This window comes from Phacochoerus africanus, chromosome 5, assembly GCF_016906955.1.
Source record: "Phacochoerus africanus isolate WHEZ1 chromosome 5, ROS_Pafr_v1, whole genome shotgun sequence".
NCBI classification, from domain to species: domain Eukaryota; kingdom Metazoa; phylum Chordata; class Mammalia; order Artiodactyla; family Suidae; genus Phacochoerus; species Phacochoerus africanus.
Genome location: NC_062548.1, coordinates 74130058 through 74156277, shown reverse-complemented (window position 1 = coordinate 74156277; position 26220 = coordinate 74130058). Strand labels below are relative to the sequence as shown.

Sequence of the window (26220 nt, the reverse complement as noted above, 5' to 3'; positions counted from 1 at the left end):
CTCCAATATGTAGAACCCTCAAATGAAGTCCCAGGCTAGGCCGTGGGACCACCAGGGTGCGTGAGTGATCTCTTGATGAGCCACTGAAATAGACTGGGCAAGGTCTGGCTTCGTGCTTGGGGTGAGACATAAGGATTCGGGGAAGGAGAGTGAGCTTGGCCATGAGATGGGGAACAACCCCACTTAAGAGCCATTTGGAGGTGATCTGGTCCCCGTGGGAACAGGGTAAACGAGACCACCTCAGAAAAGCTCCAAATCCCTATTTTAGGAGAAGAGTGAAATAAAAGTACCCAGGCATGAACAGTCATTACACCGATTTAATGACATGGGAGATGAGAAAAGCGGGTTTCACAAAAAAGATTATTATCTGTGAATTTTTAAGAGTTTTCATTCCCTGGAGTTCCCGTCGTGGCGCAGCAGAAACGAATCTGACTAGCAACCACAAGGTTTTGGGGTCAATCCCTGGCCTTGCTCAATGGGTTAAGGATCTGGCATTGCCGTGAGCTGTGGTGTAGGTCACAGATCCGGCTCGGATCCCGCGTTGCTGTGACCGTGGTGTAGGCTGGTGGCTACAGCTCTGATTGGACCCCTAGCCTGGGAACCTCCATATGCCGAGGGTGCAGCCCTAAAAAGACAAAAAGACAAAAAAAAAAAAGGCTCTTAAAAATAATTTGCATTTCCTTATTATTTTTCTTAACAAGTACGTGTATAGTAGATGTATTTATTATGCAAGGATAGTGATACATAATGATAAAAATATTGAAGTTGTGACTTTGGCCTCTGGAGGGGGCTATAGGAGACCACCCAGCCAGGATAGAGAGAGGACCAGCTGGAAGTGCAGGGGTGGGATGAACAGGCCAAGGTCTTGGGAACTTGGGCTTCCACTCTAGCTCTGGCCCAGCCTCCTCACAGTGTCACCTGCCCTCTGCCCTCATCTGGGATACATCCTTGTGCTCACACAGTCAATCTACAAACCTCCCCTACTTAGCTGCTGCATTCTCAAAACCCTCTGGGATTCAAAATGAGCCTCCCTCACCTGTCTTGAGGAATTCACAGGACTCTGGGAGGGCTTAGACATGTGACCACATGACCAAGGCCACCAAGAGGGGACTCAGGGAACTCAGGTAAAGAGCAAAGGGGAGGTGACATTTGGATCAACCTTGGGGATGGATCATGAGCCCCTCCACTCCAGCATCACAGCCACATCACTGAGCACGAAGAGCAGCTCCTCTGAGAAGGATGCTTGGTGAACCCGGGCCCCCCTAGGGCAGACATCCTGGCCCCTGCTGGAGTGTGTAGCCCTTCCCATGGCCCCTGGGCACCACCTCACCTCCCTGCCTGCTCTCCCAAACCTGGAGCTCCAGCCTGTGTTCTCGCTGTATGAAAGTGTCACCAGGGCCTACCCTCCTCTGCCTAGGAAGATGGCCCTGACGGCCCCCACACAGAAACTTCCGTCTCCCCCACCGCTGCCTGGCCCTGACCCTCAGACCAGGTCTGGCCCGAGATGCTGGGTGGGGCAACCACAGAGCAGCAGGATGGAGAAGATGGGGGAGGGGGAGTTTGAGGCTACTCACAGCGATGGAGACGGCACTGATGACGGCTCCCAGGTAGCCCTGGATGAACTTGGACACAGGTGAAGGCTGGAAGACAGACACAGCATTTCAGGTCCATTGGGTGCCCGCAGCCCCCACGCTCCACCCTTGCAAATAGCCCCAGCCAACAAGAGGCACTCCTGCCCACCAGCCTGGAGGGGTAAGCGAGAAGAAAGTCCCTCTGGAAGCCAAAGGGATCCAGGCCTCCCTCAGTGCAGCTCCACACATGGGAACACTGGGCAGCTATGTCTGGAGAGATGCTGAAGGGCCCACTGCACTTTTGCCCTATTCTAGAAAGGTCCTTGGCAGACCCTGCCGCCTGGAGGTAGAGAATAGTGAGTGCCAAAATGGGACATTTATACAGCTGGGACATTTCCAGGTTGGGAAGCTAAATGTGGCACCCAGAACACTTTCTAGGTGAAAATAGCAGTGTTAAGACTGGTCACAGTCTGGCTGGCTTTCGCAGGTCTGGTCAACCATGCTGCAGCTGGGCTTCTAGGCCCCTCAAAGGCGGTCGCTCAATAATTCTATGGGAATACGGATCTCAAGTTGCAACCCAGAAAATGCAGAGCAAGCCATGGAACTTGCCTGCGCAATAACAGCAACTTTGGAGATGTTTGGTTTAAGGTAAACTGGAGCCATCCAAGCAGAGGCGTACATGAGTGAAGCAGGGACATGGGTGAAGCATAAGTGAGACGCGGACGGAAGGATTAGACGGGAGGAGGGAGGGTGTCCTGAGGTTCCCACCACCAAGGCCAGCTCAGAACTCCCCCACCTCTTCCTCTCAACGTTAGAAAATACAGACTCCTCTCCAAACTGACAGCGCTCCCACCCCCCACTCCCGCCCTGGGGGACCTAGATCCCCCTCTGCTCTCCCTGCCTTTGGGAGAGCGGACCAAGAGGAGAGGCAGCCTTGCCAGCCAAGCAGGGGCCTAGCGCCTTCCCGGACAAGAGAAAAGGGCCAGGACCTCCACTGTGAGCTGGTCCCAGGAGTGCAGGGGACTTTGGGGAGGACACGAAGGTCCTCTCAGACCCCCACCCGCCTCCCCCAAGAGAAGCCCTTTAGCTTTGCAGCCGGGGCACCAAGGCAGCTTCCAGGGAAGCTTGGAGGGCACTTTAGAGGAATTCAGCCCCCATGTGGGGGCTGATCCAAGATCTGGGTATAAGAGCTGGGGAAGGGAACGGTGAGGCAGTGGGGCTTAGCCCTTCACTGCCCCCTCTTCACCCCCGAGTTTTGTTTCTCTTTTTGTTTGTTTTTTGCTTTTTAGGGCCACACCCACAGCATATGGAGGTTCCCAGGCTAGGGGTCCAATCGGAGCTGCAGCCACCGGCCTACACCACAGCCACAGCAACACCAGATCCGAGCCACATCTGCGACCTACACCACAGCTCACAGCAATGCTGGATCCTTAACCCACGGAGCAAGGCCAGGGATCGAACCTGCATCCTCATGGATCCTAGTCAGATTCGTTTCTGCTGAGCCATGTCGGGAACTCCTCACCCCCGCGTTGTGAGGGCCTCCCCAGTGGGGGCCCTCCTGAAGCCTGGCAGTGGAGCCCAGAGGAGGCAGCCCTGATGGTGACATGCCACACTCTAGGGAGGGGGAGGGTCACCCCAGCCTGAAGCCCACCCCCAGGTGGTGGTCTGCAGTGCTTACCTTGGTAGCATTGCGATTTGCATAGTTGACACAGGCGTTGTGGCTCTGGTTCAGCCACTGAAAGGCAAGGCGGGGGTGGAAGGGAAGAGAAGTCAGAGGAGGTGTGGTCACCTCCCTGGAAGCCAGGCCTGCACTTGGGAGACCTCACCCCTCCAGAGAGGCCTGGGTCTCTGGTTCATGGTAGTTCCATCCATCTGACCAGTTAGCATGACCAGTCACCATGGTTTGCAGGACTGTGCAGGTCTGGGCACTGAAAGTCCCCTGTCTTGGGAAATCCCTCAGTTCCTGGCAAACCAAGACATGGGTCCCACCCAGCCCAGTGGCCCATCTCAAGCCAGAGATGCTCCTCTCTCCCCACTTATGGCGTTCGCCCCAAATGGGCCCCGCTGCCTTTGCCACATCATCCTTATTACATTGCCTACTGGACAGAAGGTGGACACACAGGTCCTGGAATGACTGACAGCCCTGAGGCTCTTCCAGAAATACCCAGCCCTGTGTCCTGCTCCAGCGGCAGAGCCCGGACATGGACACTGGGAGGAGTCTTTTTCAGGAAAGATGCTGACATTTTCTTCTGCAGACAGTCAGGTTTTTCTTCCTGCCCCTCCTCTACACAGCACACACAGAGAGCCACAACCTGCACTGTCTCCAAGGGCAGAGACCAGGGTCTGTGATGCTTTTCCATCCAGCCACCCCTGGGGTTATCTTCCCCACAAAGCCGGGTAAGGCTGATGGCAAAATGAGGCCATCAGCCTTGAGGCCACTGGCCATGGGACGAGCATCCTGTTGAGGGCACCAGCCAGCCCTCCTGCCACCCATGCAAAGGTTAGAGCATACATAATGGTCCAAGACTCAGGCTGCTGGGACCTGCTCAACAGGGCCCAAAGTTCTGGGGTTTCTCCCAGTGACTTCTGGGTTGGGAAGGAGTAGGAAGCAGGGAGACTTTCCCCAAGGGGCCTGGATGGAGAGGAGACACTGGGACAGAGTGTTCTAACCAGCACTTGGTAGGCCCCCCCTTCAGGAGCCCTCTGCTTGCTGAGAAGCTGTTACCTGCCAGAAGACAGTGGACGCCAATGTCTGGTTGGGCAAGAGAAGACCAACCACCTATGAGAGAGAGAGAAAAGGTTGAAGAAGGCAAAAAAAAAATTTCCCTACACCTTTGCAAAGAAAAATGACACAGTCATGGACAAAAGGGAGCTGGATCTGTACACACAGATATGTATGATGTGTACGCACAAAGTACTGCCCACAGGGAGTTCCCGTCATGGCTCAGCAATAACAAACCCGACTAATATTCATGAGGACGCAGGTTTGACCCCTGGCCTCGCTCAGCGGGTTAAGGATCCGGCGTTGCCATGAGCTGTGGTGTAGGTGGCAGACGCAGGTCAAATCCTGTGTTGCTGTGGCTCTGGCGCAGGCCGGCAGCTGTAGCTCTGATTCAACCCCTAGCCTTGGAACTTCCAGATGCTGAGGGCACAATCCTAAAAAAAAGGACTGCCCACAGTGAGATGGTGTATGATGAAAAAAACTTGGTTTCAGAATTATAGAATCTCATTATAAGCATATACCCCATTTTTTTAACGAAAGAAAGAAAAAAGAAAAAAAAAAAAGAAATCTTGGAGCTCCCTGGTGGCTCAGGGGTTAAGGCTCAGGTCATCACTGTGGTGCAGGTTCGATCCGTGACCTTGGAACTTTCACAGGCCTCAGGCATGGCCGAAAAAAAAGAGAAATCTCATCATATATATGCATATACACAAACACACATACATATACATATCTCTAGGCATAAGAAAATCTGTAGCACAGCATATAAGTGTCCCTGAAGGTCAGGTGACGTGGCATTTTCTCACATTCTTCTTGAATATTTCTGTATTCCTTTAACAGCAGACATGCATGTTTTCATAGTTGATGGGCAGGGGACCAATGAAAACAAACCAACAAACAAAAGGATCACCTTCACTTCCACCCAGGTAACCCAAATTCTTCACACCCTAGCCATCCAATAGGATTTTTGTGAGGGTTAATAAAAATCATTTCAGGAGTTCCCATCATGGCTCAGTGGTTAACAAATACGACTAGGAACCATGAGGTTTCGGATTCAATCCCTGGCCTTGCTCAGTGGGTTAAGGATCCAGCGTTGCCGTGAGCTGTGGTGTAGGTTGCAGACCTGGCTCGGATCCTGCGTTGCTGTGGCTCTGGCTTAGGCCGGCAGCTACAGCGCTGATTCATCCCCTAGGCTGGGAACTTCCATATGCCACGGGTGCAGCCACAGAAAAGACAAAAAAAAAAAAAAGAAAAGAAAAATTCGTTTCAAAGGCCTTAAGTGTTTTACAAAGACAAATTGGGGAAATTTGTATATTATCTCTGGGCCCCCATGAAGCAAAACCTACCCTATGTTTAAGCCATTGAATGAGTGTTGAATGTGTGAGAGAATGAACGAAGATGTACATATAGCCAAGTCTGGTGACATAGGCATGGCTCCATTATTCCTAAAGCCTAAGTATCACCTTAGACCTAGACTGACTGTCTTTGCTTTTTAGGTTTAAGTCAAGATGAATTGTGTGATCTTGACACTGACCTAATCCTGGACATCACGGATCCATGGGTATCTCTCAATTTACCTTCTTTTTTTCTTTCCTTTCTTTTTTGGCCACACCAAACTTCGGCATGCCGAAGTTCCTTGGCCAAGGATTGAACCTGTGTCATAGCAGTGACCTGAGCTGCTGCAGTGGTGACAATGCCAGACCCTTAATCCACTGAGCCACAAGAGAACTCCTCTCAATTTTACCTTCTGAATGCTCGTGTGCAAAATAACATCTACCAAGTACTGCTGCATATGGAAAAAATGTGCACAACCATCCACATATTGACTTATTTATTATTCCTGTAGATAAAATGGCTCTTTGGCAAGAATTTCTGTAAGGAACAAGTATAAACATTCAATTCTATGCAGTAAATCAAATTCTAGACATCCTGAGCAGCATTAGTAAATCATGTTTTAAACATTAAAATGTTTTAAAACAGCGAACATGCATACACATTTATATTTATTGGCCCATATCAGTTTGAATAAAATTACATAATGTAAAGCCATTCCATGGTGCTGATGAAGAATTATCTTCTGATACTCTTCTCCCCAAAATAAGATCCCTACTCGATGTTCCTTTGCAACGACAGCTCAGTGTGCTGGAGTGAGAATCAGGAGAGCTTGGGTCTCAGCCTCAGCTCTGCCCCTGCCTGAGCTCCAGCATTAGACATTCCCCTTTGGGGTTCCAGCCTTCTCACTTACAGAGTGAAGAGGCTGCCCTTGGAGTCTTAACTCAGTTTGAATCCTAGTCTCAGGTTCCACGGAGTAGGTGTGAAATCCACAGAGACCGTCCCATTGTCTGTAAAGGGAATTCACCCCCATCGGTCCTGCCAAGAAGGAACGCAGGGGGACCAGATCCTCTCCTAGTCCCTGGGTGCAGGAGCCTGACCATAGAGAGAAAGCTGGGCCTAGAGAGGCCTGAAGCTGGAAAGAGCATGAGCCTGAAGGGGTGTGTCGCATATGCACATGCGCACAAGAGCCTGCGTGGATGTACGGGTACACATGTGTGTGTCTGGCTGCCTCCCAAAGTCTGAAGAAATAAAAGCTGTTTTTCTACTGTTGGGACCTCAGCACATCATTCCCCCTAATCCGTAGGTTTATAAACACCCCTGTGCTATGAAAGACATTGCCTTCATCCCCTCAGTCCCTATGGCACGCCCCCCTACTGTGCTTGGGCCACCAGGAGCGTCATAAGATGCAGCCCATGGGACTCACTGTATTTACCAGACAGCTGTTGTCCAGGACACTCACTGCTCATGACGTCCCAGGGTCCCTTTATGAAGCCTCTTGGGGGAAATTTTCCTGATCTCAGGATCAGAAATTTATGCTTTTGAACATCTGGTTTGCATCTGTCTTGCAGACATTGGGCATTGACCTGTGTCACTCTTAGCCCTGACTGTCAAGAAGCCCAGGTGGGATCTCCATGACCCACACCTGCCAAGGGTACAGACGTCATTGTGTGTATCTGTGTCCAAACTTCACTCCTGGTTTCATCTTATCCTTCCTTCCCTAATTTTTTTTGTCTCATTTTCATCTTCACTTGTTTTTTCTTGTGGCCCATAATTTTTTTTTAAATAATTTTTTTTTCGTCTTTTCCAGAAAAAACCAGAGCCCTAAACTTAACCAAACTAGTACCCAGGATATGACACACACACACACACACACACACACACACACACACACACACACACACACAGCTTTTTATCTTGCTGGCCAATGTGTTCAGCTTCCATCCCAAACTCCTGCCCTATCACAGCCTGATGTCATGTTGGGCACCTGTGACTCCCCATGCTTTCTTAAAGAGATGGATTGACTGATTTTACTAAGCATTGCTCCTTATGCCACTTACCATACCCTCGTTATAACTCGGGAGCTCAAACTAGAGATTACTTTCTATATTTTGCAAATGGGGCAACTGAAGCTTAGAGAAATTCGGTGGTTTGCCCAAGGCTTCAAAGCAAACTAGAGCAAGAGTCAGGTCACCTGATTCCTGGCTTGGGGGCCTCGACTCTGATTTTAGGGCCCCCTTCTCCAGCTCATCTCCCTGAATACAGAGTCACTTTCCACGCCCATCTTCAAGCATCTTCTATGCACCAAGCTCCATATTGCTCCCAGTGGCGATTACCGGAAGAGGCGGATATACAGCCTAACCGCAGTAAACACAAAGACCAGTCTGGAAAATGTATGAGAACTTTTATAACTCCTGGGGCATGAAAATGGCAAGGTAGGCATTCCTGTGGCAGCTCGGTGGTAACAAATCCGACTAGTATCTATGAGGAGGTAGGTTCGATCCCTAGCCTCGCTAGTGGGTTAAGGATCTGGCATTGCTGTGAGCTGTGGGGTAGGTCACAGATGTGGCTTGGATTCCATGTTGCTGTGGCTGTGGTGTAGGCCGGCAGTTACAGCTCCGATTCAATCCCTAGCCTGGAAACTTCCATATGCTGCAAGTACGGCACTAAAAAATGCAAAAAGAGAGAGAGAGAGGGAGGGAGGGAGGAAGGAAGAAAGGAAGGGAATGACAAGGTGGTTTAATTAGGTATTTGGATGTGTATAAAATGGATAAAGTTTAACATCAGAGCAGGAGTTAAGGGAGAGATCAGTGTGCCCTGGCTCTCTGCCAAAGGCAGCGGTGGGATGGGGCGGAGGGGTGCCTGTGCAGGCTCAGGAACTGGGACCAGCCGACAGACTGGCCTTATTGAAGGAGGAGGTTGGGGCAAGCAGTCTAGGAAGGGTGAGGGATGAAGGCAGCCAAGCACCACGCTGCGCCGGCCAGAGGGGCCCAGGGGAGCCGTCAGAGGCTGAGGCAAGAGGAGCAGGGATCCCGCCTTCGGGGTCCGACCGTCAGGCTGGGGGGCCTGGGAGCACACGGGCGCCAGCCTCGCTCCCTATTAGGCAACACGCGGCACCATCTGCACAATCCCAGGAGCAAGAGCAGATATTTTATAACTTCCTTTTTTTCTTTTTAAGTCTAAATTAAAAATAAATGTTCCTTCAGTTCTCAGATGTATATCTCTGGTGCAACCTGCCTACATTCCCTCCCGCCGCCCTTTCCAGAACATGGCAGGGGAAAGAAGGAAAGAGATGAATAGAGGGAGCCAGTCCGCCGGCTCCAATGCCAATGGGCTGCACCTCTTCCAAGAGGGAAACGCTTCAGGCGTGGCCACGAGGCGGGTGGAGAGAGCCCAGAACGCGCCTGGGACCAGGGAACGTGGAAGGAGAGCCGGCAGCCAGAATTTCCAGCCCAGCCTGCAGGACCCCGGCCAAATCGCACATCCTCTCTTTGCTCCCATTTATAGCTCCTAATGCGACTGGGGTCCCCTCCACAGCTCCCATCCCCGGCAGCCGTGCTCTCGGCACATCTGTCTAGCTTTGCCTTCCTGCCCCTTGGATGGGCGGCCCTGGGGCCCTGGGGCCCCGGGGATAAACACTCAGGCTCTGGTTGCAGAAGGAGATGGCCTCAAATCCTGGTTCTAGAGTTTACCCACTGTGTGACCACACACGGGTAACCTGAGCTCTTTGTGCCTCTGTTTTTTCATCTGTTAAATGGGGACGATCCTGGGACTTCTCTACATGACCATGAGAGGAAGAAGGCATGGAAAGAATGTGGCCTGGTATCTGGCACACGAGTGCTCACTAGGTGTTAGTATCATTCCTCTCTTTCCATCTCATTCTTTTCCAATCATCACTGGTCCCATTTCTCTGAACTCGACAGCATGCATCAGACAACTGAGTATCATTTAGCCCCATCTTATATTTAAACACAAGGCTTATCCCTCAAAGGATGGTGAGCTTCTGATGGTAGACCCAGGGCTTTTCTCTCTGATGTCCCCAAAGCACTCAGCATAAAGCTGGACCCTCAACACACCCTGCAAGAACATTGCTAATTCATTATTAAGAACATGAATTAGGGAGTTCCCATAGTGGCGCAGCAGAAATGAATCTGACTAGTATCCATGAGGATGTGGGTTTGATCCCTGGCCTTGCTCAGGGGGCTGGAGATCTGGCATTGCCATGAGCTGTAGTAGAGGCCAACAGCTACAGCTACGCTTCAACCCCTAGCCTGGGAACCACCATATACCGCACATGTGGCCCTAGGAAGGAAAAATAAAGGTGGGGAGAGAATTAATTTTTGGCAGGGAAAAGACCTATGCTGAGTTGTGATCAGGACCGCCATCACCCATCTTTTCCTTACTCCTTTTATTAAAGTCAGATTGCATGGGGGTGTTGGCCTTTGGAGAAGGGGGTAGATTGAGCTTTCCCCCTGAATCTTCATTCCTCCTTGGATCCATACGGATGCCAAGGGAGGAATATATTTCTATACTCTTGGGGTTGCTTGGCCATATGACTTGCTTTGGCCAATGGCACATGGGAGAAAGTGGTAGTGCGGCAGTTCTGAGCCCAGGTCCCAGAGGCCTCATGTGTTTCTGCTGGCCTCCTGTGCTGCTCACATTGCTGAGAGGAGAAGCCCCGACCAGTGTCCTTGTCCAAGGAAGATAAGTCGCAAGGAGCAGCGTCCAGCCTGGGGGGCTGAGCCCAGATCTGTAGTAAGAAGCAGACTTGCCTCGGTCAAGCCCAACCTAGACCATCCAAACCCCACGTAACTGCAGATTCCTAAGCATGAATGCTTATGGCTTCCACTGAAGTTCTGTGGATGTTTGTTACACAGCACTATAATCAACAACAGCAGATTAATACAGGGATTACCACATCCGAAGGGTGAATATGCTGGCCTTCCTGGCAAAATTCTGTACCATCACTAATGGTACCTAGAATAATGTCTTCCCTATTAATGCTGGTTCCTGAGCAGCCTAGCTTATCAACCCACTCCACCCGCTGACCATTGGCCCAATTCTGGGGTCTCCCGAGCTGGTCCAGGAAGAAGGGAAGTTTGTGATAGAGCCTCATCTCAGGACAGAGTCAGGAATGGGGCCAACTGCACCCATATGGCAATGGGCTCACATGAAAAGTCACATCTTCACTTCAGGTCTCCTCCTTCAGAAGGTTCTAACCTTTGCAGAAAGATAAGGTCTCCGGGTGGGAAGGAGGCACCACCAAACAGCTAAACCTGCTAGGCCACAAGTGGGACAGAAACAGCTGACAACAAGGACAGGGGAACAAGGCTGCTGGTCACAATTCTGTGCACGGATAGGGGGACTCGGAGAGAACTGACGAACCCCCCCCACTTGCACCCCTTTGGCTGCCACTCATATAAAAGTGACTCAAGCGACAAGAGAAAGAAAAAAAATTTTAAAGTGTAGAGAATCCAGACGGGAAAATAGGGTGTGTATCAAAAAACTGAGAGCAGAAACTTTAGTTGGGGAAGCCTACAAGGGTATGGAATTATCTTGCTTGGCAAGAAAATGGCAGGAATGGCTAGTCCTCCCACCCTCCATCCCATCTCCACCTGGTGAACCCCTCCTCATCCTGCAGGTTTTAGCTTCATTGCCACTTCCTCCAGGAAGCCTTCCCTGACCCTCAAGATGATGCTAGGTCCTGTATTCGTGCTCTCCAAGCAGCCTGCCTGCCTTCTTTGCAAGATGCATCCCTCAGCAGTAAGTATCTGTTTGACGTCTGTCTTCCTCGAGAGCTCCTGGAAGCTTGACATTCACTTCTCACACACCTGCGAGTCCTCCCTAGTAAGGCAACAGTCCTTTGGCATCCTAGCTCTTCCTCCACACGGACTCGCTCAATTCTAAACGGTTCCTCCTCATTCGTAAAAGATCTGCCACAAGGAATTTCCTGGTGGCCTAGCGGTTAAGGATCCAGCGTTGTCACTGCTGTGGCATGGATTTGATCACTGGTCCAGGAACTTCCACATGCCATGGGTATGGCAAAAAAAAAGGTGGGGGGGATTGGACATGGGTCCCAGTCTCAACAATTTTGTCCTTCTACTTCACCCCTTTCTTCTGATTTATGTAGCTAATGCTCTGAAAAGTAACACTTCAGGGCTTTAAGGGTGCTGTTTTTTAAGGATCCCAATCAGTTAAAGAAAATATTATCTTTTGTCAAATGTTGTCTCTGACTGGTCAATTCCAGCTTAATTAAGCAACACCTCTTGGATTGGATAAACTAGTCCAAAACGACTGGTGTCCAATTACAACGGTCAGGAAGAAAGTTAGGGGTGGGACTGAAATGTGTGAAAAAACAGAGTCTGGACGAGGAGGGTTGGGAGACATCAGAAAGACCCTGGGACTCAGCCAAATCCTCACGCAAATTGAACCCTCTGTGGCTCACCCCTCCTCCCCACAGAGACGGCGAGACTGACACCTGCGCCTCCAGAGAAACAGGCTTTCAAAGCCCATATGATCACCTGCAGCGTTGCAACGAGAGGGTTCAGAGCGAACTAAGCTCTGCACATTCTAAGACAGAAATCTAGTTTGACATAACCCGAGGCCTCTGGACTCACTGAGATGATGCTCCTGGGCCGCAGTCTGCCCTCTGCAGGCTCCCAGCTGGATACGGGGGGGTTGGGGCCCTGAGTCCCAGAATAAAAGAGCAAGAGGAGAGGGGGGAAAGCAGTGTCAGGACCTCAGGGCTGAGAAGGGAGGCACAGATGCAAGGCCACCTTGCAGATGCTCGGGCCCACAAGAGAAACCCAGCTCCTGGCACATGAGACATTGAGGGAGCCAAGGGCACAGGCTGGATCCTCGGTTGGCAGCTGGGGAAATGCAGAGGACAGGATGGGGCCCAGGACACTGGCCCTGCCTCTCCCCAGCCACATGTGCCTGCACATCTCTTGGAGGAAACCTGGCCCCTGAGATGCCAATTTTCAGAAGTGACCACAGTTGGTGGGGTTCTTCTGGGAAGGTACCCGAAGAAAGGGGAGAATGAACTACACCAGCCTCAGGAACAGCCTTGATGCACTGGCTTAGCCGCCATGCTTATGTATAAATTGGGATCTCTTTGCCACACATCAAAGGGGGAAAAGTTTCCATCTTCAAATGTTAAGTTTAAAATAAGACACTACATGGGTGCCAGTAGATCTGTGAAATCTGCTGACTAAACTGGCACCAGCTTCTGGGAGAAAACCAGCTCGTTTCTCCTGAGCTCTGGGAGTGAGCAGGGAGGGGGGCGGGGTTACCCTCAGGCAAGGTGGCAACTGCATGGGGGCTGGGGGTGGGGTCAGGCCAGGGCTGCTCACCTGGGTAGGAGGCAGCTTGGATGTTCCTTCCAGAAGCATCTTAGTCGAGGCATCTGCCAGTCTTACTCACCCCTTCCCTTTATCACTCAGGGATCCAGTTCCTAGCACATTCGCTGGCACCCCGTTTCTATTTTGGTAAGCATTTTAGTGGTTTCTGCATGTGTATATTTCTTACCCATTCTATCCCAGCAGGGGCTTCCCTAAGGCATGGACTGGAACCTTCACATCCCTTCAGACCAGGCATTTGCTGAGATGTTCAGTGCTACCAGGCAGGGTCTTAGGAGAAGTGATGTGGTTAAGGGGAGCCAAGCTTCAGGTGGAAGTAGCGAGAAAGCCAGTGGCTGGTGAGGCAGCAGCCCCGGGAAGAAGTGTGGCCAATGAGTCCTCATACAGCTCATCCGTGTCAAAGTGCCCAGATGGAAGGCTACGGTCCTCCACCACCAATGGTTCTTCCTGGGACCTGATCTCTGGCCCAGCTGTTCTGAATCCTGGAATATGATTTGGAGCTAGGAAGCGGGGCTAGGCAAGCATTGTCATTTTGGCTCTGGTTGCCCTAAGGCCATCCCAGTCATACTGCCCATTCACCTCAATCCCGTATTCCTACAGGATCTCAGAGGCCAGGGATTCCTCTTCTCGCACATTTATTTGCAGAGGGGGATGTTTGCTCCAGGCTGGGAGAGGGCTGGTCCTGACGGGACATTCACAGCATCTACTTCAGTTGTGAACTCCTGAACGACATGGAAGTGGATCAGCACCCAAGTTCCCATGATGCCTACGAGGCCGTAGGGACCCTGAATGGATTGCTTTGCCTTAGGAAGAAGAGAGAGTGGAAAACTGTGGGGTGTTCTCAGTAACACCTGTGAACTTGAGTCAGTGCTGGCATCCCTTGGATCAGCTAGTTTATCCCAGTTGATGGCAGCCATTAATTTTGAAAGGGTCCAGTTGGCCTCTTATGAGGAATAAGACTCAAACTCAACTTCTCTAGTTTGGGAGAGATGAAACTACCAAGTGACATTTTTTAATTTTTATTTAATTTAATTTTATTTTATTTTTGGGGGGGGCGCACCCACGGCATATGGAGGTTCCCAGGCTAGGGGTCTAATCGGAGCTGTAGCTGCCAGCCTACGCCAGAGCCACAGCAACGCAGGGTCCGAGCCGCGTCTGTGACCCACACCACAGCTCATGGCAATGCTGGATCCTTAACCCACTGAGCATGGCCAGGGATCGAACCCACAACCTCATGGTTCCTAGTCAGGTTGGTTAACTACTGAGCCATGACGGGAACTCCTTATTTTTTTATTTTTAAGCATCAATGGAGTATCTATTAAAATTATTATGGTAAAAAATTACTATGGCAGATGCTTGTTTACTGACCTAGAGCTATTCTCTTCCTTCTCACTAATAGAACCTCTTTAGTTGGGGATTGACTATGTATCCAGCTAAATTCTACATGGAATATAAACAGAACTGTTGTTGTGAGACTTTGATGAAGACGACTGAAAGAGAACTAACTCAGAAAGGAGGTACATTCTTTTTACTCCTCCCTTCTTTCTCCTTCCTGGAATGCGGATGTGATGACTGGAACTTCAGCCACCATCCTGGACTATGAGGTGACAGATAGTAGAAGCCAGCACTTTGAATGGTGTAGAAAAGTGGACATCTGAGTTTCCAATGACATTGGGGAGATCTGCCTACCTCCAAACCTCTTTGATGTGAGAGAGAAATGAATTCTTTTGTTTAAGCTACTGCTATTTTGAACTTTTTGATATATGCAAATGGTCCTACTCCTAACTGATGTAATCATGTACTATGCGACAAAGAAAACCATAATAAATCTCAAATGGCAAATTTGTGGAGGTCATTCTCTTTGAAAATAAGATAAACTAGAAAATAATAACAAAAGAACATATTCTTTAAAAATCCAACCACTTTGGATTTAAAATGCATTCTTCTGACTATCTGATTAAAGAGGATTCAAAGCTCTAATTTCAAACTTATTTAGAAAATAAAAACATAGATGGCTATATATGAAAACATATTAGACATAGCCAAGTATTTGATACACTTAGAAGCAAATTCAGGGCTCTAAACAGTTTCATTAGAAGGAAAGAATAAGAACAAATAAATTAACAATAAATTCAAAGCAAAGAGTTAAAAAACCAACCACTAGCAAATCAAAGAGGAAAAAAGGATATTATAAAAACAAGAGCAGAAATGAATAAATTAGAAAATGCAAACAGAAGTAATAAATACATCCAAGACCTAATTCCCAGACACAACTCACACAAATCCAGTTATTTTAATTAAAGGAGATGAGGTAAGAAATAGGAACAAGACTCGAAAATCGATCTACAGAAAGATTCTGATTTTTAAAAATCAATATTTCAAACTCTCCTACAACAAAAACACCAGGAGGTAAAAGAAAAACACCTGGGGAAAGATTTGCAATATATGTAAATCAAAGGATTACTATCCAAAATAGATAAGGAATGCTTACAAAGTAATTAGGAAAGCCAACAGAAGACCAGACAAAGGACATTAACAGCTAATCCATCGAAGAGAAATGTAGAAGACCAACAAATACATGCAAAGAAGTGAAATCTTTTTGGCATCCAGGGAAATAAAAATTAAAGCCATAATGAGATGCTATACTTTTCTCATCAGATTGGCAAAAAACCCCTGAAAAATATGAATACCTGAATCACAAAGTTGTGGTGAAATACAGGCTTTCTGAAGAGAAAGTTGGCAATAGCTGTCAAAAATGTAAATGTGCATTGCCTTTACACAGCAAACTCACTCCTGGAATGGGCTCTGGAAAAATCCTCATACTTGTGCAAAAAGGGCTTTATAAGGATTTTTCACGAACTATTTCTAATAGCAAATAATCAGAAACAACCTAAATCTATATCCATCACTATGGGAAAGAATACTAGTCAAAAAGGAAAAGGGAGGGAGGGAGGGAGGATTTCTTTATGTAGGCAAACCGATAAGTGTAATAAACTATTTGTAGATAAATAAGTATATTTTGATATTTTTCATGGAAAAAATACAAAAAAGACCCCAAATTTTAGTGATGATTCAGATGTATGTAAAATGCCTAGGAAAAAAAGCCTGAAAGTTCACACCAAACTTCTAATGGAGGCGATTTCTGGGAGTAGAATTGGAGTTGAGGGTCGTCAGAGGAACTTTCATTTTTTTTATTGTTTGAATTCTGAGCTGAGAAACATATTCATGTATTACTTGTAGAGCTTTAAAAATATTCTTTAAAAAATTCTTGGTGATATTTTTGAATTCCAAAGAACATATCCATGTATTACATGTATAATTTTATAAAATATACAGAGAAGATTTTTTTAAAATCCTGAGGGTATTTCTGAACTCCAAAGATAAAAAGAAAAAAAAAAAAAAGTATCTCAGAGGGAATGGGGGAGGTTTACCTATAAAGAAAAAGAGAATCGGGCCAACTATTGTTCATGTACGAGAGGAAAAAAAGTCAGTTCAGATATGCAAGGACTCAGAAAGTATTGCCCACACACTCAATATTATTCAAAGAAGTACTCTAGCCAAACAGAGCGCACGCTGGCGCGCACACAGATGAAGAGCGTAAATAATTGTAAAGTTTAATATAGGTATTAAGCAAGGATTCAAAAATCTCGTGAGATTTCAGATTACTTCCAAAATCTTGGCAGGTGTGTATGGGTGAAATGGTAAATTAGAAAGTAAAATGGTATGCTAAAATCTCTTCCTTTATGTAAAGGGTTAGGGAGGTCCTATTTATTATTCAATGATTAATATTGATAGGTAACTAAACAAAACCTCTCTGTAAAACATTACAGGTGAACGGTAAGTAGAGAGAATTAGAATGTTCTTCTCCCAAACAACCGCTTAAGAAACAGTTGTGGCTCAGCAGTAACCAACCCAACTGTTATCCATGAGGACCCAGGTTCAATCCCTGGCCTCGTTCAGTGGGTTAAGGATCCAGTGCTGCCATGAGCTGTGGTGTAGGTCCCAGATGCAGCTCGGATCCAGCGTTGCTGTGGCTGTGTGTAGACTGGCAGCTGTAGCTCCGATTAGACCCCTGGCCTGGGAACTTTCATAAGCCACATGTGCGGCCCCAAAAAAGACCAAAAAGAAAAAAGAAACCAAAGGACCAGTGAAAATTATCACTCTAGTGCAAAACAGGAAACTAAATGGAAACAATAACAAAACTTAATAAACAATCTAGCAAACAAACCAGTTGATCTCTGGGATACCACAATCACCAGTGGTAGAATAAACATGAACGGGTTCTGTTAATTATTAAAGTTAAAGACAGAGTTTCTCAACCTGGGTAAAAAATTCAGCTGAGGAGTTCCCGTCGTGGCGCCGTGGTTAACGAATCCGACTAGGAACCATAAGGTTGCGGGTTCGGTCCCTGCCCTTGCTCAGTGGGTTAACGATCCGGTGTTGCCGTGAGCTGTGGTATAGGTTGCAGATGCGGCTCGGATCCCGAGTTGCTGTGGCCCTGGCGTAGGCCGGTGGCTACAGCTCTGATTGGACCCCTAGCCTGGGAACCTCCATATGCCGCGGGAGCGGCCCAAGAAATAGCAAAAAGGCAAAAAAAAAAAAAATTCAGCTGAATTGTGAGATACATATGCAAAATGACACAAATTAAATATTATTCTGATATAAATAAGTATGTAGGCAATAATTTACAAGGCAGATAGCAAAATGGGGATAGAAATATTAATACAAGATGAAGTAGAAGTCAACACAATATTCAATGAAGCAGATATTTTGTGTGTGTGTATGTGTGAAAGAGACAGCGAGAGATGGGAAGGTGGAAATTATAACATCAAAAGATAAAAATGTCATGAACACACCAAACCCCACTGCACTAAAGTATATATAGCAACGACTCTAAAAAATGCAAGGAAATTAAATACATACACTTATGGTGGGAGAAACTCATAATACATTTTCAGAATATTTCAGAACAATGTAGTAGCTTCAAGGAAACTCCAGAAGGATAGAGATGTGAATGATACTCCTTCTACATGTTGATGTATATTTAAAATATAGGTACAAGATGAGCTAATTCAAGCACACAGAAAAGTCTAGAGGATAACATAATGAACATTCACCTATTGTCAAATCTTATCATTGTGTCGATTTTGGTGAAAATTTTATCTTTTTAAAATTTTTGTTTATTTTTTTGTTATTTTTTGGGGGTGGCGTGCCTACACAGCTTAAGGAAATTCCAGGACCAAGGATTGAATCCACACCACAGCTGTGACCCAAGCTGCAGCAGTGATGACTCCAGATCCTTAACCTGCTGTGTGACCAGGGAACTCCCAAATTTTATCTTTTTAAAAGATGAAACTGGCAGTTCCCATCATGGCTCAGTGGAAACGAATTTGACGAGCATCCATGAGGACGCAGGTTCGATCCCTGGCCTTGCTCAGTGGGTTAAGGATCTGGAGTTGCTGAGAGCTATGGTATAGGTTGAAGACATGGCTCGGATCTGGCATTGCTGTGGTTGTGGTGTAGGCTGGCGGCTACAGCTCCGATTCAACCCCTAGCCTGGGAACCTCCATATGCCCCAGGTGTGGCCCCCCCCCAAAAAAAAAGATTAAAGAAAAAAAAAAGATGAAACATAACAGATAGGAATGAAGCATGTTCTCCTGTTCTCCTGTTCTCCTGCTAGATTCCACTGCCTTCTTTCTCTCTCTCCAGAGCTAAGTATCATGAATCTGCTGTTAATCATTCCCATGAATGCTTTTATGGATCCATGAAATATATGCCCATCAATATATGTAATATTGCTTGGCATATTAAAACATTATATAAATGACACCAGACAGTACTGTTACTCTGTTATTGCTTTTTCCTTCATCATTGTTTGCGGCTTGGGTCACAGCAGTGGTTTCTTTTCTTTTGTTTTTTTTTAGGCTATTATAAACAATGCTGCAAATATCTTCTTTTTATATTTAAAAGTGTTTTATGTATGAGGTGAAATCTAACTTTCTTTCTTTCCCACATAGATAGCCAACTGTCCTACTACCAATTGTTAGATAGTGCATCCTTCTTCTCCACTGATTTGTCAAAGATCAAGCTTCCACATAGGCATGGGCACGTTTCCCAACTTTCTATTCTGTTCCATTGATCTATTTGCTTTTCTCCAAGCCAAAACTAAACTGCGTTATACTGTTTATACGGTGAGTGCCCTCCCGCCACCTCGTTATTGCTAATGTCTTGCAATGAAGTTTTATAAGTTCTTCCATAAAGATTTTGCACATCCTTTCTTGAATTTATTTTTAGGCAACTTAGAGTTCTAAGTGCTATTATAAATGCTTTCTTTCTTTAAAAAATCATGTTCGTTTATAGGCATTCGACAATTATTTTGTATACTTGTCTCACACCCAGAAATCTTTTAAAATGATAGTTCCAATAGTTTGCCCATTTTCGTGAATAATTTTGTTTCTTCCTTTCCAATCCTAATGCTAGTCATATCTTTTTTCATGTCTTACTGTACTTGTTAGTCTCCTAGGAGAATGTTGCACCATTATCAAATATTCTTTTTTTTTTTTGGTCTTTTTAGGGCTGCACCTGCGGTGTATGAGGGACCCAGACTAGGGATCCAGTTGGAACTGTAGCTGCTGGCCTACGCCAGAGCCACAGAAATGTGGGATCCAAGCCATGTCTGCAACCTACACCACAGCTCACAGCAACGCCGGATCCTTAACGCACTGAGTGAGGTCAGGATCGAACCCACAACCTCATGGATGTTAGCTGGGTTTGCTAACCGCTTACCCACGAAGGGAACTCCCTCTAATATTCTTAACTTGTCCCAGACATTAAGATTTTACCTTTATCTGTTTCATCTTTAAGAATGGTACTTTCTATGGGATTGGGATTTTTTTTGATGCATACTCTCTATCAAGTTATGAAGCCCTTTTCTAGACCTAACTAACCTTATCTTTAAAAAAATTGTAATTGTACCTATGCCCAGATGGACATTAATTTCTAACACCCTGTGACAGTTTACAGGAAGAAAAAAGCAAAGAAACCATGAGACTTAATGGACATTTCCACTCCTAAAACCCCTACTGGACAAGGACTGATATAGGTAACTGGGCAAGGCCAATGGGAGAAAACCACATCTTTCTGGACCCCACATTGGTACCCCCCATCTTTAAGGGATAAAAACCCCTATAAGACAATAGAAAAGGGAGCTCTTCTCCCCACTCCCAGCTGTCCTAGGAGCTATTCGCTTTCCTATAACAAAGACTTTGCTTGCTTACAAAAAAAAAAAATTAATCGGAGTTATGTTATTTTATCAAATGATTTTTCTGTATCTACTGAGATTATCATGTTTCTTCTTCAGTCGTTAATGTGGTGAAATGATAGTACATTCTCTAATGTTACCATTTTTGATAGAAATTATTTGATATATTAATGCTTTAATGGATTCAACTTACTGTTATTTCATTTAGACTATTTACATGTAATTTCACAAATGATATTGGCCTGTCATTTTTATTTCTCATAATTACTTTTTGGTAATGGTCTCAAAGTACCTCATAAATGAAATGGGGAACATTTCCTCTTTTTTATTCTCTTTCGAGAGTTTTATAAAAATTGAGTTTGGCTATTCCTCTGAGTATAGTCAATTGAAAGATCACGGGAAGCTAGTGGTAATTTTTGGTTTGTTTGTTGGTTCTTTGGTGCGTATATCTGAAACAAGTGATCTATCTAATTTTTTTCTATTTATAGGTCATCTCAAGTTTTATACCATCTTGCGAGGCAGTTTTTGGTAAACCACACTTTCTCAGAAATATGTCCATTTCTTTTAAGTCTTCAAATTTACTACCCCAGATTGTTCAATACACTCAGATCTTTTAAACTTCTATTGTATCTGTAATTATTGTACTTTTTAGTCTTGATATTGTTTATTCGCATTTTTTTTTGCCTTTTTATCTTTTTGTCTTTTAGGGCTGCACCCATGGCATATGGAGGTTTCCAGGGGTCCAATTGAGCTGTAGCCTCCGGCCTATGCCACAGCCACAGCCACAGCAATGCAGAACCCCAGCCAAGTCTACAACCTACACCACAGCTCATGGCGACACCAGATGATCCTTAACCCATTGAGAGAAGCCAGGTATCGAACCCACACTTTTATGGATGCTAGGCAGGTTTGCTAACCGCTGAGCCACAATGGGAACTCCTGCATCTTCTCTCTGTTTTCTTGCTCAGTGTTGCCAGAAATGTCTATCTAATTAGTTCTTCCATAGAAGCTGGGAATTTATCCTCAAGATATATCTCCAACAATATCAAAACAAACTTGTACAAGACTATCTATTCTTGCATTATACATATTGGAAAAATAATGGAAATAACCTAAATGTCCATATGTAGGAAATTTTAGCTGAATAAATTATGGTACTTCCACATAGGAGACTACTATGCTGCTTTTAAAAAAATAAAAGAATGAGGAAGATCTTTGTAAACTGATACAAAATGATATCCAGGATATATCACTAAAGTGGAAAAAAACATTGCTTAAAAGGGTATTACAGTGTGCTACCTTTTATATAAGAAAGGGAAATTTTTTGCTTATTTTTACAAAAAGAAATAGGAAGGATAAAATTATTTACTTAGAAAGGATGGATGGGAAGGAAATAGAAGGAACAGAGAGTGGAATGGGACTTTTATTATGCCTTTTTATGTAACTTTGACTTTTTTAATTAATTTTTTTGTTTGGCTGCACCTGAAACATGTGGAAGTTCCCAGGCCAGGGACCAAACCCACGCTACAATTGCAACCTGCACCACCACTGCAGCAACACCTGATCCTTAAGCTGCTGCACTACAGGGGAACTTCACTATATAGCTTTGACTTTTGAACTGTGTTGATATTTTATATATTTCCAAAAATAAATCAATGAGAATAGGGAAACATCTGAAACTGAATGGCAACAGAAACAAATAAACCTAGTTGTATGTCAAATAACAACATATATACACAGAAGAAAATAATCCAAATAATTTTTGAATGCAGTTCTCTGACTGTGTACTCTCAGTAGCATTTATTCAATGGACAAAAAGAACTTCAAAGAAATCTTGAGCTTTACTTAATACATTTTTGGGGGGATTAATACATGTCTGAGAGGCATTAACATAGCAATTCTGAAACTCTTATTTGTAGGTGTAAGATTTAGTAAGTGAGTAAATACATTGCTGTTGGAGTCCCATTCAAGGGGAAGGAAGACGTATGTATGGAATGGAAGGAGGGAACAAACTCTGAGATGTTGGGTTGACTTTAGAAGTATTAGTATGAACTCATGATTTGTATTTTATTTTATTTTGTCCTTTGTCTTTTTAGACCCGCACCTGTGGCATATGGAGGTTCTCAGGCTAGGGGTCGAACTGGAACTGTAGCTCCAGCCTATACCACAGCCACAGCAGCATGGGATCTGAGCCATGTCTGCGACCTACACCATAGCTCATGGCAACACCAGATCCTTAACCCACTGAGCGAGTCCAGGAATCGAAACTGAGTCCTCACGGATACTAGTCGGGTTCTTTTAACCAATGAACCACGATGGGAACTCCTGAACTCATGATTTTTAAAAAGTTGTATGCTCCAACTCTGCTAAAAGGTCCTAGAAACAGTAACACTCCAATAACAATAAGCATATCTAGCTACCCAGATTTTGATTCTCAATACCATTCCCCTATGAAAGGGTTCAGGGCTCTATGGAGAAATGGATGATTCCAGCATTAGGATAAACTACAAGACGAATCTGGAATATTCATACATTGTACCAGAAGGTACTGAAACACATACTTAAAGAATAAAAAAGACGGAGTTCCCGTCGTGGCGCAGTGGTTAACGAATCCGACTAGGAACCATGAGGTTGCGGGTTTGGTCCCTGCCCTTGCTCAGTGGGTTAACGATCCGGTGTTGCCGTGAGCTGTGGTGTAGGTTGCAGACGTGGCTCGGGTCCCGCGTTGCTGTGGCTCTGGCGTAGGCCGGTGGCTCCAGCTCCGATTCAACCCCTAGCCTGGGAACCTCCATATGCCGAGGGAGCGGCCCAAGAAATAGCAACAACAACAACAACAACAACAAAGACAAAAGACAAAAAAAAAAAAAAAGAATAAAAAAGACATGTCAAGTGCCAGCTGTTGTGCAGCAGGTTAAGAAGCTGACTGCAGCTTGGGTTGCTACTGAGGTGCAGGTTCCATCCCCGGCTCAGTGCAATAGGTTAAAAGGATCCAGCATTACTATAGCTGTGGCTTGGATTCAGTACCTGGCCTGGGAACTTCCATATGCTGCAGATGTGGCATAAAATTAAAAACAAAAACAAAACAAACATAAAAAAGACATGTCGGAGCCCCCACTATGGCACAACAGGATAGGCAGCCTTTTGGGAGCTCTGCGATGCAGGTTCAATCCCCAGCTGGCACAGTAGGTTAAGGATCCATTGTTTTGTCACAGCTGTGGCTTAGTTCAAGCTTGTGGCTTGGATCTGGGATCTGATCCCTGGCCTGGAAGCACCATACGCTGCATGGTGACCAAAAAAAAAAAAAAAAAAAAGTCAAATGGAGGGAAACTGCTTTGAAGAGTTTTAATTGGTCAAATTTGGCATAATTTGTATGTAAAAATGAATAATGACAAAAATTATTCACTGAATACAAAACATACTGAGACCATACTGATAGTTTAAAAAAAAAAAAACCAATAAAGTGGGAGGCAGAGGGGAAAACCCTTATTTATAGGAGGCTGCCAACTAATAAAAATAGAATGAATGCTATTTATAAAATATAAAGGAAATTTTTAGACTAGGTAAATATCCTGTTCCCAATCAGTTTCGTACTTAGTGGTTTTAATATCTGTTGGTCATTCTTGTCTGTTTCCAGGTTTAGGCTAATATGAAAAAAGTTACTATAAACATTCATGTATAGATATTTATGTTGACATATGTACTCATTTCTCTTATAGTAAATACCTAACTATAGGATTGCTGGCTCACACTGTAGGTATATATTTAACTTTAAAAGAAACTGCAGTACTGTTTTACATACACACCTGTCCTGATCCCAATCCTGATTCTTTTTTTTTTTTTTGTCTTTTTGCTATTTCTTGGGCCGCTCCCATGGCACACGGAGGTTCCCAGGCTAGGGGTCTAATCGGAGCTGTAGCCACCAGCCTACGCCAGAGCCACAGCAACGCGGGATCCGAGCCACGTCTGCGACTTACACCACAGCTCACGGCAATGCCGGATCGTTAACCCACTGAGCAAGGGCAGGGACCGAACCCTCAACCTCATGGTTCCTAGTCGGATTCGTTAACCACTGCGCCACGACGGGAACTCCCCAATCCTGATTCTAAGATCACAACTTCATTTAGTTGTTATCTCTCCAGCTTCCTAGGTGTAATTCAAGAGAAATGTGTGTGTGTGTGTGTGTGTGTGTGTGTATCTCCATATATATCCTCTAAAAAACTTGTACAATCATGTTCAAAGCAGACAATTTGTTGTAAACTTCAAACTGGAAACAACCCAAATGTCCACCAACAGCAGGAGGAGTATAGAAATTTCAGCATAGTTATAACAGTGGAATACCACACAGCAATGAAAAAGAACAAACTCATACTACACCAACCAAATCTCACACATGATTTTTTTCCTTTTTATGGCTGCATCTGTGGCGTATGGAAGTTCTTGGGCTAGGGGTCAAATTGGAGCTGCAGCTGCAGGCCTATGCCACAGCTCAGGGCAATGCCAGATCCTTAGCTCGCTGAGTAAGCCCAGGGATCGAAGGTACATCCTTACAGAGATTATGTCAGAACACCTACTATGCCGAAACAAAAACTCCTCACAAACAATTTTGAGTGAAAGAAGCCAAGCCCAAAAAAGTACATTTATATAAGTGATTCCATTTATATAAAGTTCAATAACAGGCAAAATGAGAATATAATGAGGGAAGTCAGAAAAGTGGTTCTCTGGGAGGGCAGGGTCTGAGATGGGTACATGAGAAGTTTCTGAGATGCTGATAATACTCTATATCTTTAAGTGATGTTTACTTGAATGAGCTCACTTTGTGTACATTTATGATAAATGCAACCTCTCTGTACATTTGTTTTACTCCAATATTAATTAAGAGTAAATTTAATCCAGGTCTCAAAACTGAACAAAAAGAATGCTGAAGAGTTCCCATTGTGGCTCAGCAGTAACGAACCCAACTAGTATTCATGAGGATGTGGGTTCGATCCCTGGCCCCACTCAGTGGGTTAAGGATCTGGCAATGCTGTGGTGGTGGCATAGGCAGTCAGCTGCAGCTATGATTCAACCCCTAGCCTGGGAACTTCCATATGCCACAGGCGCAGCCCTAAAAAACAAAAGCGGAAAAAGAAAACTGAAATTTTCCCTTATTTTCCAACTTCCCAAGCTTTCTGGAAAAACTTGCCTATGATCAAACCAGCATGTCCTAATTAATGACAATACTCAGAATGGAAAATGTACAGGGATGAAGGCACTTCAGGGCTCTGCTGGGTGTACACGGGCACACGGTCCATGGAGAGAAGTTTGACAATACACATCAAGAGAAATAAAAAGAAAGATATGAGATTTTCTCCAACAATTCCTCTCCAGGGATTTATCCTAAATCAACAACTCAGTCACATATTTATGAAGGATGATGTAAAGTTAGACATTAAAAAATTTTTCTAAAAAAGAAAATCCTTTGACGGTAATACTTACTATTGGTGTCCCAAAAGGAATGTAACCTGTAGAGAACAGAGAAGAGTCAGGTTTGTTTTGTTTTGTTTGTTTGTTTGTTTGTTTGTTTGTTTTTTAGGGCCACACCGGAGGCATATGGTGGTTCCCAGGCTAGGAGTCAAATTGGAGCTACAGCTGCCAGTCTACGCCACAGCCACAGCAATGTGGGATCCGAGCCACGTCTGTGACCTATGCCACAGCTCAGGGCTATGCCGGATCCCCAACCCACTGAGCAAGGCCAGGGATCGAACCCAAAACCTCATTGTTCCTAGTCAGATTTGTTTCCACTGAGTCAAGATGGGAACTCCAAGAGTCAGGTTTTATAATCCCACCTGTCTCTGCCCCACCTACCTCTCATCTGAGATACCAGAAGAGACTTCAGCTTTGGTCTTGGCAGGGGTCCCAACTGATGGGCTTAGGTCAATGAAGCAGGAAGCACTTCCAGCCCCCAGATCTTTTCGCAGCTCAGCTCTCCCCAAGACAGAG

At 45.4% G+C, this 26220-nt stretch overlaps 1 protein-coding gene across 3 annotated transcripts in view; it reads right to left on the bottom strand.

Moving 5' to 3' along the window:
* Positions 1 to 26220, bottom strand: part of SFXN5 (sideroflexin 5) — a 133891-nt gene that overhangs the window by 55584 nt on the left and 52087 nt on the right. For all 3 annotated transcript variants that reach the window (XM_047781785.1, XM_047781783.1, XM_047781782.1), the window contains exons 6-9: positions 25717 to 25742; positions 4297 to 4350; positions 3250 to 3306; positions 1575 to 1640 (exon numbers count right to left, since the gene is read on the bottom strand). In XM_047781785.1, coding sequence (XP_047637741.1) covers positions 1575 to 1640; positions 3250 to 3306; positions 4297 to 4350; positions 25717 to 25742 — 203 coding nt within the window. The remainder of the gene's footprint in view (positions 1 to 1574; positions 1641 to 3249; positions 3307 to 4296; positions 4351 to 25716; positions 25743 to 26220) is intronic.